Below are 18,569 nucleotides of genomic sequence, written 5' to 3'. Positions count from 1 at the left end.
ATAACTACGGCCTAGTGCTTAACCCGAATTTTGAAGCCATCGACCAATGAAAGAGTCCGTCACATTCAAGGGTAATCTTTCAGAACAATGCTGTACCCCTCCAACATAGAACTTCCTCCCGCGAAAACACTGATGTCGGCGTTTCCACCACCCATAACTCCATACAAGAATCTGTTGCCGTTCTCGTTGATCCACAAAGGGCCGCCCGACTGTCCAGCTATCGCATCTGCGTCTGTCACAACAGGCGAACCTCTCTCACAGTAGCTTGCCGCTGAAGCAGAGATTGCTTCTTGGCGGTACGGCCTCACGCCACCCTTGTCACCAGGGTAACCGTAGTGAAAGAACATAGCCCGGTTGAGCTGAGTATCCGGGTTCACAACCTTCAGGCCCAAGTGACCATACTTGGAAGCCTCCCCGAGTCTGTCGGCGATGATGAAGATGGCCCAGTCGTATGCATTAGCGCACCAGCCTTCCTGTCCGTAGTCTGGCCTCCAAACGCGGATGATCTGAGAACCGCCGAGCACCTCGCCATTATCGTAAGCGGGTTGGAAGCGAGCGGGTGAGTTGTCCTGGATGCAGTGACGCGCCGCTGCGACGTGTCGGGGCCCAATCATGGAGGCGCTGCAGAAGATGCCATTGTCGTGCATGATCCTCCCCATGGCACTGTAAGGGTACTCTCTATTGGTCCACAACACGCGGTTGTCTGCCCCGATGATATCGCGCTTCTCAAGGGGCCCAACATGTGAAGGAAGAAACTCCGTAAAGTTTCCCCCTTGCAACCCTGCGATATTAATGTCGATAATTTCGGGCGGTTGGTGGCTGAAGAGCCTGTTTGACTTGCCAGAGGCAACATCAGGGTCAAACCCCAGTGGATTCTTGAGAGTGCTTGGATTCGGGAGGTTGATAGCTTCAGTTGCCGGGGCACCAAGTGCAGACTGGCAATGCCACAAAGCAGCCGAGACCGCAAAGACAGTAACAGGAACCATTCTAGAGGCGATTGTAGAGGGAAAATCAGAAACACAATTGATCTTAGTGCTCTGGCTTGGTTTAGGAAATCTTTTGTTTCTATAGAGACGTCTGGGGGCATTTTATATTTGAGGAGGTCGCATGAGAGACTTGGTACCATTGTGCAGTGTTGCTTACAACGTTTGGCTCAAAGCCCTTCTCTGTGCCAAGGTTGTGAGAAACTTTGACGCAGTCATATGACGCAGCTTTGGGCCACTGGTTTCCTTCTGAAAGTGGTCATAATCATAGCTAGGAACTTGAGTCCGAGGTGCTCCTTACCCACGTAGTTGCTTTCCAACCCTCAAATCAAGTCGGGGCTTCTCGCTGATGCGCATATGCAAGTGTAAGCTTATGTTGCCATTGTCTATTAAGTTTCCATGGGCTGGAGCCGACGTTGCTTCGAACGAATACGAGTAGGATTGAATGGCGTGGTGGTTCATTTATCCGGGCCTGCCTCATGAGTCTTGATTGGGTAGGTCGCATTGCGCCTCTCGTTGAAAAGTAAGGTAATGTTCGACTTTAAATTTCAAGGAATTTCAAGGAAGGCCACCGAAAACTTACGATGCATATGATACGTATGAGGCATAAGGTTTCATTACCTGTAAAATCAAGATCTATTCCCGTCTCACATACCTTACGAAGTGGTGTCGAGAGAAAGATCTAAGCAGGAGTACTGTAGCGCCTGGCTTCAGAGAAAACATGTGTCAGCTATGTTTTTCTACTGCTGACAGCTTACAGGTATTGGGTATGCCATGTCATGGCATGATGAAATGTATCTGAGATACTCAAACAGGTATCAATTCCACTTTCCACGTGACCTCTCTCTCGCCTATTACACGGGCGTATTACACGGGCGAAGATGCACGAGTATTGCGTGCCGACGTCTGCCAAGTCTTTCGGACGAACACAACATGAAATCAAGCCATTACATATGTCGGTTAGCCATGAGTTCTCTCTGTACGTAAGTGCTTATATGATTGTCATATGTAGTCTTCAACCAAGTATGAGAGCCCATTTGGGCACCTAATGCAATATCCTATGCAATACAATGCAGCTACTACCCATTTGGGCACTAATGCCCTCGAGGACGATCACCCCTTCTGCTGTTCAATGATCGACAAAGTCTCTTGCTCACTCACTCCTCAGCGTTATAATGCGATATCTCATGCAACTGAGTATCTTGATGAATATGGGCGCAAGTAGTGAGGTTCAGCTGATCATTCAACCAACTAGAGTTATGTAATATTCCTGGGAGATCACATGGTAACAAGTATGGGTGACTCTTGTCCAGCTGAGAACAGTCACAGAACCCGTTAGGTTCAATTGAATATCCATTCTGTAATGGTTCGCATCGCTGGAATCCGCGAAGGTCTGACGTTTGGGGCTGAGCTCACACTGGAAGCCAGATTCTGTCGCCCCTATTTCAAGCTCGACTCTGACGTCTGCCGGATCTGCTGCGTCATATATATATATATATATCTGGGATATACTCTTTCTGTTAGTACGAAAACGAAAACGATGAATCATTTGTGAACTTGACCCAGTCCTAGTATGCCCAGGCGCTAGAGCAGTGCATCATGAGGATTGAAGGGCCATACTATGACCACATAAGAACGATCACCCCGGTTGATCGATTTGAAATATGTCAGCGGCAGGGGTATCTAGGCTCTTGTCATATTCCAGAGCTTCTAGAATACCTTCAGGATTCTAGCGTGATGCGGTATTAACGTGAAAACATGGAACAACCCTTGCTTCTAGATCGGGTCTACGGACCGGCTATCCTCGACTACATGTAGACTGCATGTTAGTCCACACCAGTCCACATTCCGGATGACCTAAACGTTCTTGTTGCTGGGTTTTCCTCTTATTAATCTGGCGGCAGGCACTATGGAAACAAAGCATAGTGAAGTATGATGTCGACACCGGCGTCAAGCCCAGAACCGTTGCGTCTTTTGGAGTAATCCAACGGGAATTTCATAGCATGTCGTGTCTGTCCAAGACTTTTTCCGAAGTAGAAGGTATCATAGATTTATTTGCCGCAGCTATGGTACAGAGAAATTCTGGAAAGGAATAAATGAAGTTCCTAGACCTTCTTGCTGTTGGTATGTAGGACCAGCCGTTGCAACAGACCCGGCGAGAACCTCGAAAGGAACTTGTTCGCCCCCTGAGAAGCCCTTTAAGTCCCCCCAGCTTCCCTGGTTACCCCCTATGACGCCTTCTCTGTGACAGATTGGGGGTGTTAGTTGGGTTGATGGATCCAAGATTGATGAGCTGTGATCATTCCTCTGCCGTGGTGTTGCATCTTGAAACCCTGGCCATGTCGGATGCTGTTTTTGTGACATTTGACTTGTGTCGAAAGAATAGGTTTGACTTAATGAGAGACTGTCCGAAAATGAACGGTGATGTCCGGAGTGGTGTGAACTCGGTGGGGCAATGCTTGACCTCGACGGATGGAATGGAATCTTGCCACCTTGCAAGGTTTGGTTCGCCCCCCAGTTCATGTTCGAAACGCTGTCCTTCCGAAATCTCTCGTCTTGCGTAATCGGTGGTGGTGATTGTGTGAATGGTTGGTGGTTGGTAATGATCGTGTCTCCGGTGTGGATTCCGTGAATCTTCTTCAGAAGTGACGGAGAATATCGCTGGAAGAATCTGTTGGACATCTTGGGAACGTAGCCGGCCGCCTTCCCGTTCAGAAGTGCAACATGCTCAGCTTTGAGTTCCTCAAGTCTGAGGATGAAGAGCCGCGCCGAAGTGATTGTGTCGCTGAGAATCGAAAGCTCGTCTACGGAACGACTAAAAAGCTCGGGGGATGACGTGAAGAAGCTTGCTGACATTGGCGAGCCTGCGAAAGGAGCTACGCAGACGCCTAAACCCTGAGGGCTCTGGTCGTCCGCGTAATAAACGCCGTGATTCAGGATAGTTGCAGCAGTGAATATGCAAAACCCCACAAAAGCTGGTAACGGCTGAGTGACCGTCTCTCTTGTCAAACTGGCGAGTTCGATGATTGCAATTGCATGACGAAAAGCTGTCTCCGTTGCTTCAACCACCCAGTGTTGTATCATCTTGACCCCTGAAGACTCGCTCAGCCGCAATGGGAGGATGGGGCGATGAATGAGACAGTGGATGAGATGGAAGGTCATTTTGCAAATGAAGGACAAGTTCGGTCCAGGTCCTTCCGGTGCTTGTTCTTGAGGTTCTGAACTGCGGCTGATGCTTGATGCCCACAGATCCAAATCATGCATAATCTTGTGTCGTTGGCAGTAGGCAGCTTGCGAAGCCGTGTCGCTGAGCAGAATGTATCGGTTCGCCTCTGATAGAATTTGGGTTAACCAAACAAGATTCCGAAGTTCTCCGGCGGGATCCTTCGAGTTACCCCTTGGATCATCGCCCTGCGAAATCTTAATCATGTCGCTGGCTGGCCCCCAACTGCTCTGATATGACTGCTGAGACGACTGGATATCTGCCTTGATCAGAGAATCGTCCATGAGTGAAGGACGCTCGAGCCACGCCGAAACAAAACCATTCATGACGTAACATGTCCAGAAGAGCTTTCTGCTGAGTTCGTGATCGAGTTGGCTACCGTCGTGATTGTCTGGTTGAGAATGCAGTTCAAGCGTCATGGCCATCCCAACCGCCTGGGCTTTTCACCATGTCAGTATTCGTATCATGAGAAAATAGCAATTAGGAATACTCACAAAGAAGCGCATAAGCTCTTTTCCCGTTTCCCACCGCAGCAAACGCCGATACCAACAATAGCAAAGCTTGGCAAGAGTCAAGTGAGGCCTCGCACGGATCGATGTCTCTTTGTGACCAAGCAGCATACGTCTCCATGGTAACATGGCTGCTTGGCCCTCGGCCAGGTCGCTCAGAGAAACTGACAAAGTGTTAGACCACTTGTGCTACCAGCACTGCATCTTCTTACATACCCCGTGGCAACCGCGCAGATGGCATAGAGCACAGATTTAGGAAGTTGGTTGGTCGCCAATTTCCGCCGGGTAATTGCTTCATCGAGTACCTCATAAGGGTTACGGTGAAAATTGCTGAAATAGACATCCATTAATCCTTCTGCGTTGAGTGTAGCGGAAACCTCCCTACATCAGGTTAGATGGGAGTTCCAACCACTGAAATTAGCCATCGGGATGACTTTAGTACTCACGAGGTCGCTTCGAAGATGCCTCCTCTCAAGGTGCTGAAAGGACTGATGTCGGATGAGGCAGAGCCACAAGGGTCGGACGTTCCAGCTCTGTATGAGTTCGGTTCGCTGAAGTCGGAAGTGATGATGTCTGTTCCCGGTGGCGTGGGTGTCTTTTCTGACTTGAGAAGCTCCTCTAGGCCATCGATTCTCTTGATCAAAGCGCTAAGTGATTCCTTCTTTGGGCCTCTTTTCTTCGGTACTCCCTCTGCAACCTCGTCAGCCCCGATCGAGAAAGAATTCAACTTATCAATACAACAGATAAGTGTGAGGCATTTCGTACCATAGAAACATGACCGTTGGTAGAGGTGGCAAACTCCGCAAGCAGGTAGAGCTCTGTCACACTTGATCTACCCGCCCGGAAACCGTCGATCAGAAAACAAGCTTAACAGTCAAACTAAGATCACCAACCTTGCGGATCTGACATGGCTTGCAGTTCATTACTCCCTTCGAAGCTTTGGCTGCCGGGCTGTTTTGCGGACTCTCAGAGTTTCTATTCGCGGTCGACATTGTTCAAGAGAGTGCCGTGTGTTGCAATTTGGAATCTTTCGTCTTGTATCCAACCCAATCGCTTTCCAGATGTGCCAACATGTTGATATTAAGTGCGGCTCATGTTTTGAAAAACCAAACATGCAAGCCAAGTTGAGTGCCAGCCGGCCCATGCGTCGCGTTCCGGCACCTCCTTTTCCGTGTGGGACTTACGTTTTGATTGATTTCCCCAGCTCCGACTGCGGGATAATTGGTGTTGATACTCGACCCCTCGCTGTGATACCAGTTACATGTGAGGAAACATCAGATGAGCTTGTCCATTTGCTTGGGATTCTCGTTGAAACCCGTCTCACACCACGGCCGGGCGGGGGTGGTCTTGATGAACAAACATGTTCATGATGACTAGAAAGACCTAGGGTTCCTTGGCTTGTGTGATATGGGCGAAAGAGTTACCCATGTTCAGACACGATGGCGGCTTGTCTGAGGTCGGGGAAGCTGACCGACGCGTCGGCGCCAATATCAGCGGGAATGCGCAGAGCATGACATCTGTGACAACTGACGTCTTGTGACATTGTGGCGAAGTGTCAACCCTGCGAGTTGGGATGAATCAGACTGAGACAGAAGAATGGTGAAGAAATGACGCAAAGTCGATTTCGTGCCTGGAATGCCCCTACAATTACATGGGTGCCTGGCGAGACTACCGGGGGCACCCTTGTGCCACAAAAACAGGTTGAGCTCCCTTGGAATCAGAAGCTTTTGGAGCAAGAGGCGTTCTTCTCCGCATGTTCTGTAGATCATCGATCGTGCAGTAGCGATCACGAAGCCAAAGTCGACTTCTGTGGTGGGTAGTAAATAAGCGATGGTTTCACGGTAACTGCTGATGTAACGCGCCGTCGCATCATCCCCCAGATCAAGTTGGGAGATTATATATGTGTGGTTATCGACTGCGGCCAAGCCCGAATCGAAGCTATCTAGATGAACGTATTCATCGTAAATCGAGCACAAGAACGGGAGATTCCGACTTCATGTGGCTCATCCTTGGCACCCGTCTCAGTTTGGGCTGATGGCTGAGCTGATGCCTATAACGACCCGAATCCTCGGAGATGAAGCTGTTCACGAGGTCTGTGCCAAACTGCTTATGACAATGTAAGCGCTGATCCGGCCGGTATATTACGACCCAGCAGTGCGGTTTGAGGCTCTGTGATCTGCATGTTCCTAGGGCTGAAGAGACTCAAACCGAGCAGAGGCCGCGGATTGGTTAAGGCACCGTTTCACTTCTGCCGCTCCGTCGAGAATTCGGGCACGTAATACTCAGGTGGTGAATGGAGAATATCTTGGCTTTCAGAAGATGCTTTTCGGCTGTTTCCTTTCATGTGGTTGACAGAAGTTAAGGGCATCATGTCACCTGTCATCCTAAACTGTTGGCAGGTCGGCGTACTACCTTCCGAGACACCTTGGCGAATGGAAACCCGGCCCCAAAAGACCAATTAAGCTTCTTACAAAGAAAGCAGGGGCTTCCATGACAATTGTCAATGCAAGACAGGAACATACACAGCGCCATTGGTGGACGACGATGTCCGGGCTCCCCGGCTTGGCGGCAGTCTGTCGGCTTTTGTGAGAGAAAGCCGATCTTTTCCGGTTTTTAGTATATGAACATCCACATCAACGGCCTTCGTCCTCGTGGAGGCCTCGAAGAGATCTAAAACATGCTCACTTGGGAGATAAGACGACGTTAGACAGAGCCTTCTCTTGTGTCAGCTTCCAGGAACCGGAAGTTGAGTCCCGTTGTCATCGGATCCGAGTAAACATGCCTAAATCTCTCCACGTCTTTTCTTGTTTTCTCTCGATCTGTCTGTAAACATTGTGGCTTGTATGTGGCATTGCCTACAGTAGTATGTGCCTGCGTCGATACTCATACCCTCAAAGGAATAGCCAATTTCATCACAGATTATGAAAACACATTCAATGAGAATGGAATTTGTTAGAACTGAAGCTTTGTGGCGAACACCGCTGTCGTGGAATTTTTCTTACTCAACCACAATACACCAATACCGATTGGATGGCTAAGACTGCTCAACTACATGTCGTCTCAATTTCTATCCGTGTGACCGGCGGGCGGAGTGATTCTGAATGGATGCGGAGTAATAATCACTCATTTCTTGTTAAGATGAAAATTCGGCGCTTTCTCTCTGTGCATCATATTTGTGCTGGACTATTATTGTCCTCAACGAGACTGTCGTTTCTGTTATGGAAGAGGTTGAATCATTCTCGGTAACTGCCGGTATGCTATTATTGAAGCTTTATCGTCAGTGTGCCTTAGGAAAGTGACTTGCGTATGTGATGTTTGATCTCCCCAGGGCTTGTTTTGAAGTTGGAAAAGTTTCAAAATCCGATCACACCTCATTTGAGCCCACCACGGCCATTGCCGTGAGCATTATGACCTACTAAGGTAGCAAATGCCCATCATTCTGAAATAGGCAGACGAAAATTTCCTCTTACTGCCAGAATCAGTAATCGTGATGTCTCTGAGACGCACCAGATCGCATCGATTGCGTGCACGAGACATCATCTGGTCTGAGTGTGTTGGCCAAGACTGACCTATTACTGATGCTCTCCTGTCCTCGGCACAACCAAGCGCCGCGTCTCTGACCACGCGTCAGCCTTTCTCAATGAATCACATTCTCTTATGGCAGTCGTCAGCCATCAAACTGACCGCATAGAGTATGGCAATTGGCTTTGATTCGACGTTGTGACCCGTTCTTATCTTTCATGGCCTTCGCAGGTTTAGTTTTCCTGCGACTTCAACAAAAATGGGCAAGTCGATCAGATCCAAAACGATATCAATGTGAGCAGACCAATTGAAATGAACATCATCTAATATGTCTCTATCTTAATTTGAACGAAGTCCTGTTATCGCTAGAGAGTTCGTTTGCGCGGTTTGGAAACCTCACAGCTAACCCGAATGAGTAGGAGGCTGGGCATCCGGCTCATCCCAAGGAATTAATCCTTTCGATATCTATTGCGTTCGCAGATCGTACAGCCTATGCCATTAGACGTCATGATCACATTCATGTTTGTCATAGTTTGATACGTTCGTTAATGTTTCTGAAACCAGGAGCCTTTTGCGGTAAATATCCTCTACAACGAGAGTAAAGCAAGCTCTTGGGGTTTGAGCCAAACCTAGTTACCGGACTGGTGTAACCCAGTAAACTACAACAGACCGTCTTGGGACTAGTAATCGCTCCGACCGAGTTAATGAAGCATTGTGTATCCATCTGTGAAGTTCAGTCGGCGAAGCAGTAAACTGGTATTAGACATCAATTGAATACTCCAATGAACATAATTCAGGGTCTCTTACTACCTACTTATTGATCCAACGCCCATCCCATGGATCAAAGGCGCGATGGCCATCGCCATCCTGATAGACGAATCGTCCCGTTTCCCTGTCATACACTTGACCTGTACGGCGCTGCGAAGCCCACGGCCCCGTCGCGAGATCATACTTCTCAGGTGCTGTAGGGAACACGAAAAAATGGCTCAGGGGGCGATCGTTACATCGCGCGTGAACCTCGACGCCGAGCTTCTGACCAGCCTTGACAGACTTCTTTCCGATAACAGAAGATGCGTCGTAAGCGCCAAAGCGCTGGAAGTAGATAGCTTTGAGGTTCTCGCACTTTCCCGACTCCAGCATCCTCGCAACGGCTTCGTCGACAATCTCGATATCGGCATTCTCCATTGGGAAGTTTCCGTTGTGGTTCTCGAGTCTCAGAACCAAAATCTCGGTGCTTCTGGGGAGCTTGTCATGAAACCACTCGGAGAATGTTTTGAGTGCCATCGTTTGATCAGCCCATGCGGATTCCCCGGTATCTTTCCTGGCTTCTTCCAAAATGTTGGTCATCAACAGATCGTAGCATTTCAACTTTTGAAACTTATCAGAGTTGAAAGCCAAGACACTGTAGTCTCTCCAAAACGGCGAGGCGTAGAATATGATGGTTTCCAAGCTTTCGACCTGCGCTTCCATCGCTTCATTGATGACTTCATCAGCGTTGAAAGCTTGTCCTCCCCTCAGTGCGAATGTGACAAGACTTTTGGGAGCGCGGAGCATGGTTTTCATGTAGCAGTCGAGAGTTAGGTTGCAGTCGTCCAAAAACAAATGTTCAACTGAAGATGAACCAGGCGACACATCAGTTTCGTCATCCCAATCTGCTTCATTTTCCTCGTTCCAACGCCTATCGCCACCGGCAACGTATACAGACTTCACATTTGGCAGATGAAGAAGGCTGAATGCTACAGCTGGTGGTTGTCTCATGTCGTTGCCGAATCCAGAGTCGATGCCGATTGCGACTTCTCGTAGAGATGCCAGACCCTGCGGCCAATGCTTCTTGTCGTTGCTCATAAAAATCACCTTGTAAAGCCAATTTAGACTGGAAGATCTTTCACTACGCCGTATAAGTCAATGATTGAGACCCAAAGAAGAAAACAGGTTGAATACTCACCGAGCATCGTTACTCGCGGCTTGTCCACTGCTTGCGTACCTCAACGTCTTGAGTCGTGGACAGAGGCAGAAGAGGAGCACTTTCAGTATTCCATCGTTGCCGCCTTGTATCTCTTCCCATGCTCGAGTTGCTTGAGAGTCCGATATCCCGACCACGTCTTGCAAATATTGGATATGCGTTTCGAGTTCTTCGCGTCGGAAGAACCGGTCAATCCGCGGGTCCCACCCCGAGATGTCAAAATCGCGCACCGTAGAAAGGGACTCTTGCAACCCATGTCCAGACGACTCGTCGTCACTATCCTCCTCCTCCTCCTCCTCCTCCTCCTCCTCCTCCTCCTCCTCCTCCTCCTCCTCCTCGTCACTCTCAGTATCTATGTCATCTTCATCCATCTCTTCGTCGCTGTAACTTTTGCCGTGATCATCGCTCATATCATCATCGATGATACCCTGCTCACGTCGGTAGACTGATAGAAACGGCTGCCAATCTTCCCAACAAAAGCGGGAGCCCCACGATTCAAAAGTGCGCACATTCCATGCCACAATAGGATCTTGGACGATCCTGCGTAGCAAGGTTGGCACGGTAGTAGGATTCAGATCTGAAGAGACCCCAAACTGGGCGTGCGCGTCTCGATGGCGCTTGAGAATATCCTGCGACAAGTTTGCAATTTTCTTGCATGTGAGTGCGAAATTGAGATGATTCTGAGGTCCAGCAAAGCCATGGATGCAGTCAATCAGCTCTGGCGGGAAGTTGACGATCGCCGGAGTTCTTATTGCCACCGGGAGGTGATCGTGAGATACGGCGTGGTCTCTCATGGCGATAGAGAACCATGAGACGCGAATAGTTGGTGTGATGACCAGGAGAAAACCGATATTGGTTCACCTAAAAATATGACTCGACCTCTGAGATTGGGCCAGCCAGAGGTGGTTGGTTGTCGAGACATACGGATATACGCGGTCAAGCGAAAGTTCATTTTGGTGGTTGGTGTTTAGGCACCAACCGTCAGGTGACTGCCAAGTCTTGACTGCAAGCGGCGCAGCTTGAGCACACAATCGTTTTGCTTCAGCGATTTCTTGAATTGGTGACATGTGAATTCCTAAAGAACCAAGCAGCCAAGACATCAACAACATGTCACGCCGACTAACGACATATACATGATGTTGAAAATGTACTCCACCAAAACTGGGTTCTTGATGTCGAATAAGTTCGGTGACGTCGGTGAGAGGACCCGCAAGAGCCTATTCAACGGAACCGGGGTCGGTGTGCTGCGCCAGCGGGGTTGCTTCTCTATCGACTGGGGCGGTCTCGACTTCATTTTTCTTTGAATGAGAATGTTTTTGGTATATGGCCGGATGTCCATGTTTCTCTTTTCAAAACGTGCTTTCATCAAGTCAGCTGGCCACAAGAAAGACGCACCCCAAGATCAAGCAGCGTCTCGACTGCTCTATGTTATGTCCTCAAACAGATAACCTCAACTATCATTTTGTAACTCTTTCCAAGAGACTGGATTGTTTTTGTCCGTGTCTTGAAATCGTGAAGCTGCTATCTAAGGCGGCACTCATCATAAATAGCCTCGGAGTGGGTTCCGAGGCGGTGCCCTGGTCATTATATACTGCCCAGCAATAGAAGAGCATTAGTACGATACCATCTGGTTTCACGTCTATTCTTCTAGCACGGAAATAACTCGTTCCAGAATCTCGGCTTCAGTCCGACGCCACCATCGCGTTGCCTTCGAGAAACCAAGTACGCTAGCTTTCGCGGTAAGCTGAGGATTGATAATGTGGAACCAACTTCGACGTCATCGTTCTTTGAAACCCAGGAGCACGACATTCCCGCACGCGCGGCGCCCGCTCACCCCGCGAGCTTACTTGCAGACCGCAAAAGTGAGGTCGTCGTTCAACCCGATACAGCTGGAGAGCCTCCGTAGGGCCGACGAAGTCCCGTCCATGACAGGGGCTTTTGGAGGTCAGTTTAGGCAGCTTGCCACTCTGTCACATGATGGTTCTTCAGAGTACGCATCATAAGTGGTTCTTGGGCGGGCGGTTGTCTTCGGCTCCAGCATCTTGGGAGAATGAGAGCCACAGGTTCCTGTGGGAGTTATCCACCTCCATTCACGCCTTAGGCGCCGAGGTCTGGTTTTCTTTTTCGTCTCCAACGTCAGTTGCCTCAAGAACTCGGTCCTATCTTAGGGCTCACGACTGGGATATGAACTCCACTCATGTTGTCCAAGAACTTGATCCCTCGGTGTGGGGCCGAGGGTACAGAATTTTCCGGACCGGCGATGGCCTCCTTGCTTGGCGTTGGATTCCCGCCGTTGGCCGTTCCCTCTAGCCGCGAACCGGCACCGGCACACAACCTTGTGCCAACCGCTTTGGTCGGTTAGATTGTGGCGCCAGAGTCGTCATTCTCAGCAGTTTCATTTAGCGTGTTAGTGAAGACATCACGGCCATTACCTATCATTTGAATGTTTCATGCGGTCTCCATCCCGCTAATATCGTCTTTGCCGTTAAGATACTGTTTGTTTTTCTCTCTGTGTTTTCTGCGCCTCTCAAGGACATGGACGTGGGCCCGGTTTATCCTCGCGTCAGGCATCTCTCGCCTGAGATGTGGAGTAGAACGGCTAACGCAACCGTCCAAGAGTCAGGGACTCAGGGTCCTGCCTCGTTTGGTTGACGGTTGATGCCTGATAGGATACGATGTAATGAAGATCTCTTCACAAGACAAGACTTTTGTTTGTCAACAAAGGCAGGTAGCGCCGTAGCAGCATGGAAACCACGTTTTACCGGGTCTTGACAGTTTGACAGTCCTGGATCAACCAGTTCTGCGGTAAAGAGATCGGCGTTCCTGTTTCTGCCGTGCAGTTTGATATCAGTCTGGGCAGAAAATACTTCGATAGCCACCAAGGTGAAACTGGCGATAGCAGGACATCGACATGATTGAGAGGTCAAACGCCGAGTCCACGAATACGTCAGCGTACATGAGATGCCGGTCCAAGATGCAGAGTTTTGTGCGCCAAGGAGACCAAACATCGGCTTCATTGCCATTTTGCGAAGTCCAAAGTCACCAAACCAACACAACAAAGCGGGCCCGAGTCAGTTCATTCTGAATTTGCGGGAAATTGAACCCGGGCGGTGGACGTGTGGGTGAAAGATTGAACAGCCAACGACAGACCGTCATCTTCTCTGGCCCGGCTGTTTTTCCGCACAAACTCCCCAGCCATCGGGAATGGTCTCTGGGGTTTCGGTGGACTCGTCTTGAGTTTCAATCAGTTCACCCTTGGCTTGGCCCGGTGACGGTCGCCTCGCGCGTCTGCCCGGATTACCCGATTAGGAAAACCGAGGCCGGTGAAAAACTCCGTCGCCCGACGACGTCATCCCGATGACTGGATACACAGATCGGGATGCAGATCCCACTTAAACTCCATAAATAACCGCAGTAATATTTTGGAGAACTGGACACTGAAAGACTTGGAGGATGAGCATTTGGGCTAAACGAGGAATCCATTCCTCAGACACAAGCAATTTGGCCAAGTGCGCGTGTATCCAGATAAATGTCTTGACTTTCTGGGCGATTTGGGTCTCAGAGTCTTAGCAAGTAGACAAGCCTTTTGACGAGTATTGGCACTTGGATGACATTCAACTACATGTCAAATTCATCTCTAAAATGTCTACGAAAAAAGAGACAACTTGAGTCGGAGACTAACAATCAAACCGATTCTTTCTCGTCCGAACCAATACGTCATTCTCTCCACCCACTGCCCAAAAGTCGTCACCAACAACTGCCGACGTTGACAAATCGCGTGCGAGTATTTCAACTTGAAACCTGGTTCTGTCGCCGTTCCCCACGGCCGGGTCCAACTTAAATCTCGAACAGGGCCAAAGAGAGGCAGCAAAATGGTCGTGTAGAGAGTCAGAATCCGCAGCTGCAAGCGCTCGCAGCGGCTACATTACCACCCTGCCTCGTAGACGTCTAAACGAAGAGCCAGACAGCCTCGTCGGCTCGGCGCTTCTTTCTCTGTTAAGCCAGGTTCGGCCCAAGGTTGCCGCAGGGTTCACACAGGGTCCCCTGACTCGCATATGTGGGTGGCGGCGGCGCACATAACGCTCAGGCTAGGACTGAAATGAACATGAACCAACTGAATGTAACTGTCCGTTACGCCCTCCAGCCAATACGAACATGCACAAATGGCTCCAAAGGTGTCCGTCAGCTTGCACTACTTATCAGTCTCTATCAGAGATTTCAGGTATGACGTCGCGGTCTCCAGCAAATCCCCATCTCATATCCACCGATAATGTGCGATAATGGACACGACTGCGGCTCTTCTGGGTCCTCCGTCGAGTCCTTCTGCTCCGCTTCATCGGTCTGTCAACAAATCATGTTTGCTCGTCGCCTCTGTCTCACTCTACTTCCGTATCGGTGTCTCTCCGAATTCTGCCGCGCAAAAGCAGCGTGAGAAGTTCTCCACGGGCGCGTCGCGGCGGTGAGACCACCGTATTGCAACGTCTTGTGCCTTTCCTCGCGCCGCATTGGTCCGTCCTGGACCCATGCTCTCCTCGACGGCGTCTTGGCCGACCTGACGACATGCCTCCTTGCCTTGCCCATCCCCGTGGACCTACATAGGAAGTGGGGAGTTCCTTTCACCCCCTCCGGGTCGGAGGCCCCTCCACCATCTCCAGGGCGGACCCTCCAGAGGGATCTTGGATCGTACGGGGATTGGGGGAAATCGGGGCATGTCTTTGGGGGACGGCTGGGGATTGGTTGACTGGGGTTCTTGTGGTGTTGGGTGTACACACGGCGCCAGGGTCTGAGGCTGGCACGAGTAGGAGTAGGTTGAATGTGTTATTGTACGACTGCAAGGAATCGGGAGAGAGTTCAATCTCTGGCACGGTGACGTTGCCGATCTTTACCCTGGAACGACAGGACTCGGCTTTCATCTAAAAGGACGTCGCGCGCCGTCTGATTCACGGTGTTTCTTTACATTGCAACCTCTCAACCCGAGCATCTGGATTCTTCGACAGACCATCCTGCAGCTTCCGACGTCGTCTGGTCTTCATCACTAAGATCTGTCAGCTGTGAATCGAGTCTTCAACATGGGCAACTACTTCGGCCTTCGAGGCAAGAGCCTCAACTGGGCGATCAGCATCATCGCCGGTTGTGATTTCCTGCTCTTCGGATACGGTATGTCCTACCATCTCCAAATCCCTCGATCATGGGGAAGCATACTAACTAGGCCTTTTCAGACCAGGGTGTCACCGGCGGTATTCTCACCCTTCCTGCCTTCCAGGAACAGTTCCCCTCTATCAACCCCGAGGAGGATGGCATCTCGGGACCCCTCAGGAGCGAGCGCGCCACCGCGCAAGGTATTGCTGTCGCATCTTACAACCTCGGCTGCTTCATCGGCGCCATTATCACCATCTTCATCGGTAACCCTCTCGGTCGCAAGCGCATGATTATCCTCGGTACTGCTATCATGATCATCGGTGCTGCCCTCCAGGCCTCTGCTTTCACTGTCGAACACTTCATCATCGGACGTATCATCACTGGTCTTGGAAACGGAGGCAACACATCGACAGTACCTACCTGGCAATCAGAGACATGCAGTGCTCACAAGCGCGGCAAGCTTGTCATGATCGAAGGTGCCCTCATCAGCGGTGGTATCATGATTTCCTATTGGATCGACCTCGGCATGTCCTTCGCTCCTGGATCTGTCGCATGGAGATTCCCTCTTGCGCTCCAGATCGCCTTCTGCATCTTCATTCTCGCCTTCGTCTGGAACCTGCCTGAGTCCCCCCGCTGGCTCATTCTGAAGGACCGTCACGAAGAGGCTAAGAATGTCATCGCCGCCATCGCCGACTTGCCGCAGGAGGACGACTACGTCCAGAACGAGTACAAGGTCATGAAGGAGACCGTCGAAGAAATGTCCAAGGGCAGCTTCGCAGACCTCTTCACCATGGACAAGAACCGCAACTTCCACCGCACTCTCATCGCCTACGTCAACCAGATGTTCCAACAGATTTGCGGTATCAACCTCATTACCTACTACGCTGCTGTCATCTACTCTAACTTGGGCATGTCCCGTTTCATGTCTCATCTCCTCGCTGCTCTCAACGGTACCGAGTACTTCATTGCTTCTTGGCCTGCCGTGTTTTTGGTTGAGCGCGTCGGTCGCCGCAAGCTTATGCTCTTCGGCGCGGTTGGCCAGGCTGTTACCATGGCTATCCTCGCTGGTGTCAATTCTCAGAACACCTTCGCCTGCCAGGTCGTTGGCATTGTGTTCCTGTTCGTCTTCAACACCTTCTTCGCAGTCGGCTGGCTCGGCATGACCTGGCTTTACCCCGCCGAGATCGTTCCTCTGCGCATTCGTGCCCCGGCCAACGCTCTCTCCACCTCTGCCAACTGGATCTTCAACTTCATGGTAAGTCTATTGACATTAAACGTCTTGAAGGCTGCAGTGCTAACCACAACAGGTTGTCATGATCACCCCCGTTGCCTTCGAAACCATCAAGCACCACACCTACACAATCTTCGCCGTTATCAACGCCTTCATCGTTCCCTGCGTCTACTTCTTCTTCCCCGAGACCGCTTACCGCTCCCTCGAGGAGATGGACTCCATCTTCGCCAAGGTCGGCAGCGGCTGGAAGGGTGCTTTCACCGTTGTCAAGACCGCCGCCACGGAGCCCCACCGCTACGGCAAGAACGGCGAGCTTCTCATCCACTACGACGACGTCAAGGAGGCCGAGGGCCGCGCCACCACCCGCGAGAACCGAGGCGACGGTGCCAGCAGCAGCGACTCTGTCAACAACGCGCAGGGCGGCATCTGGACTCGCCAGGACGAGGAGACCCAGAACGTCGAGAAGTCCGAGAAGATGTAAAAGGCCTCGTCGACGAGCGGGATGGTCCCCTGGATGGGAAGAATTGGCTCGGCCAGGGGCCGCGCATACCAGCGACATTCATCGCTACGAATTATGCCCTTGCCGAAACTTCATCGGCTTTCTCATGTTGGGCACGATATAATACCAAGTGTCATTTTTCCTCTTCTTTGATTGATAGAGCTGTTGGGCTCTACGCACTGTTGAGATACCACTAGATTGAACTAGAGTTCACGCATTAGATACCACACGCAGCTGTTAATGATAACATCGCGGATCTTTAAAATCTTTCTCTCCCTCCAGTGAACATATTACATTGGTCTTCATTCAGTTGGTGTCAGTTCCTTGTCACTATGTGAAGTAGAACTTCAATTTGCCTGCATCTCCATATTCGCCCTACCACATATGCCCAACATATTTGATGTTTGATGTATCCCTCGCACTTACATCTGACACCAGATCGGGCGAATGTAACATCGTTACAGTGCCATCGAAGCACCATGAGACCATGAAACTGCAGCCGCGCGTGATTCTGTGAATCAACAGCAATAGTAGTGTCCCTTGCCTACCTGCCTGCAGGCGAAACATCCATCTCGGCTGCCTCCCTTACAATTAACCAACATATTCGACTGTTCTAGCCCAAAACACCATGCGCGGAGCGCCGCGGAGCGCAGTCCGAACCACCGAGCCTCAAGTCTCCCCCCGGGGCCCCCCATGAACCCTACCCCGCAAACCCCAGGCCATTGCCAGTTCGCCCCTGACCCCAAAAGTACCCTTCCGAACATGGCCCCCGTATTCAGCTGACATACCTCCCCTTCAGACCATGCCTCGGGTTTCCCTTTCCGGAAACCCGGAGAGGGAAACTGCAAGCCCACGGCCGCGAACTCTGCTCAACTCAGCTGACAAACATCTGAACCGGCCGGGCGAACGGCACGGTCTCAGACGTCCGATATCTTGGTATTTTCGCCATTCGCCTGGCGGTGGAGGCAGCTTGAGCCGCCACCGATGTTCGGGCCGAAGGGACGTCTGACTCGATGCTGAGATCGACGACGTGAATTGTCTCAGACCCCATGGGGAAGTTGTAGTGGACTATTAGGAAGGGGATTTGATCGGGCTTCGGACGGCCCTCCGTTAGCTCGATGCTGTGTTTCCAAACGACGTGAATACCTTGCATTAGTGTATCACCGCCGACGCCGATCTGTTACCTTCTTTTATTAGTGATGATCTGCTTAAGATGATAGAAGATGACCTCTTTCCATAAGCATACCTGTTTAAATGATATATTCAGCTCAAAATGGAAAGCAATCTCACATAATCCTTCAGGCGATCCGGAATACTGTGAGCCATTCTCCACAGCTGCTCACTGGAAGGTGCTCCGAGGATGTCGCACCGCTTATTCCTCTTGGGTAGGATTACGTTGTTTTGAAACCCGACTGTGATTGACACGGTCTACTTTATGTGTAAATCCCGCGGGACTGGCGAGTGAGTAGGAATTGAAGGCTGAACATCAATTATCACAGG

At 50.6% G+C, this 18,569-nt stretch overlaps 2 protein-coding genes across 2 annotated transcripts; one reads left to right on the top strand and one right to left on the bottom strand.

Moving 5' to 3' along the window:
* Positions 1-65: 65 nt before the first annotated feature.
* CkaCkLH20_11873 (putative fungal specific transcription factor domain-containing protein) lies at positions 66-10,994 on the bottom strand (the record flags this gene model as incomplete). Its single annotated transcript, XM_038894587.1, has 8 exons — positions 66-987; positions 3,454-4,315; positions 4,379-4,645; positions 4,701-4,879; positions 4,932-5,096; positions 5,162-5,405; positions 9,146-10,125; positions 10,183-10,994. The coding sequence occupies 8 exons, from the start codon at positions 10,992-10,994 to the stop codon at positions 66-68; spliced, it is 4,431 nt and encodes a 1,476-aa protein (XP_038740028.1).
* A 4,275-nt stretch (positions 10,995-15,269) lies between these two features.
* On the top strand, positions 15,270-17,051 carry CkaCkLH20_11872 (sugar transporter stl1; the record flags this gene model as incomplete). Its single annotated transcript, XM_038894586.1, has 3 exons — positions 15,270-15,357; positions 15,420-16,594; positions 16,647-17,051. The coding sequence occupies 3 exons, from the start codon at positions 15,270-15,272 to the stop codon at positions 17,049-17,051; spliced, it is 1,668 nt and encodes a 555-aa protein (XP_038740027.1).
* Between the last annotated feature and the right edge of the window lie 1,518 nt (positions 17,052-18,569).

This window comes from Colletotrichum karsti, assembly GCF_011947395.1.
Source record: "Colletotrichum karsti strain CkLH20 chromosome Unknown Scaffold52, whole genome shotgun sequence".
Taxonomy (NCBI): Eukaryota; Fungi; Ascomycota; class Sordariomycetes; order Glomerellales; family Glomerellaceae; genus Colletotrichum; species Colletotrichum karsti.
This window is presented reverse-complemented; position numbering and strand designations above follow the sequence as displayed.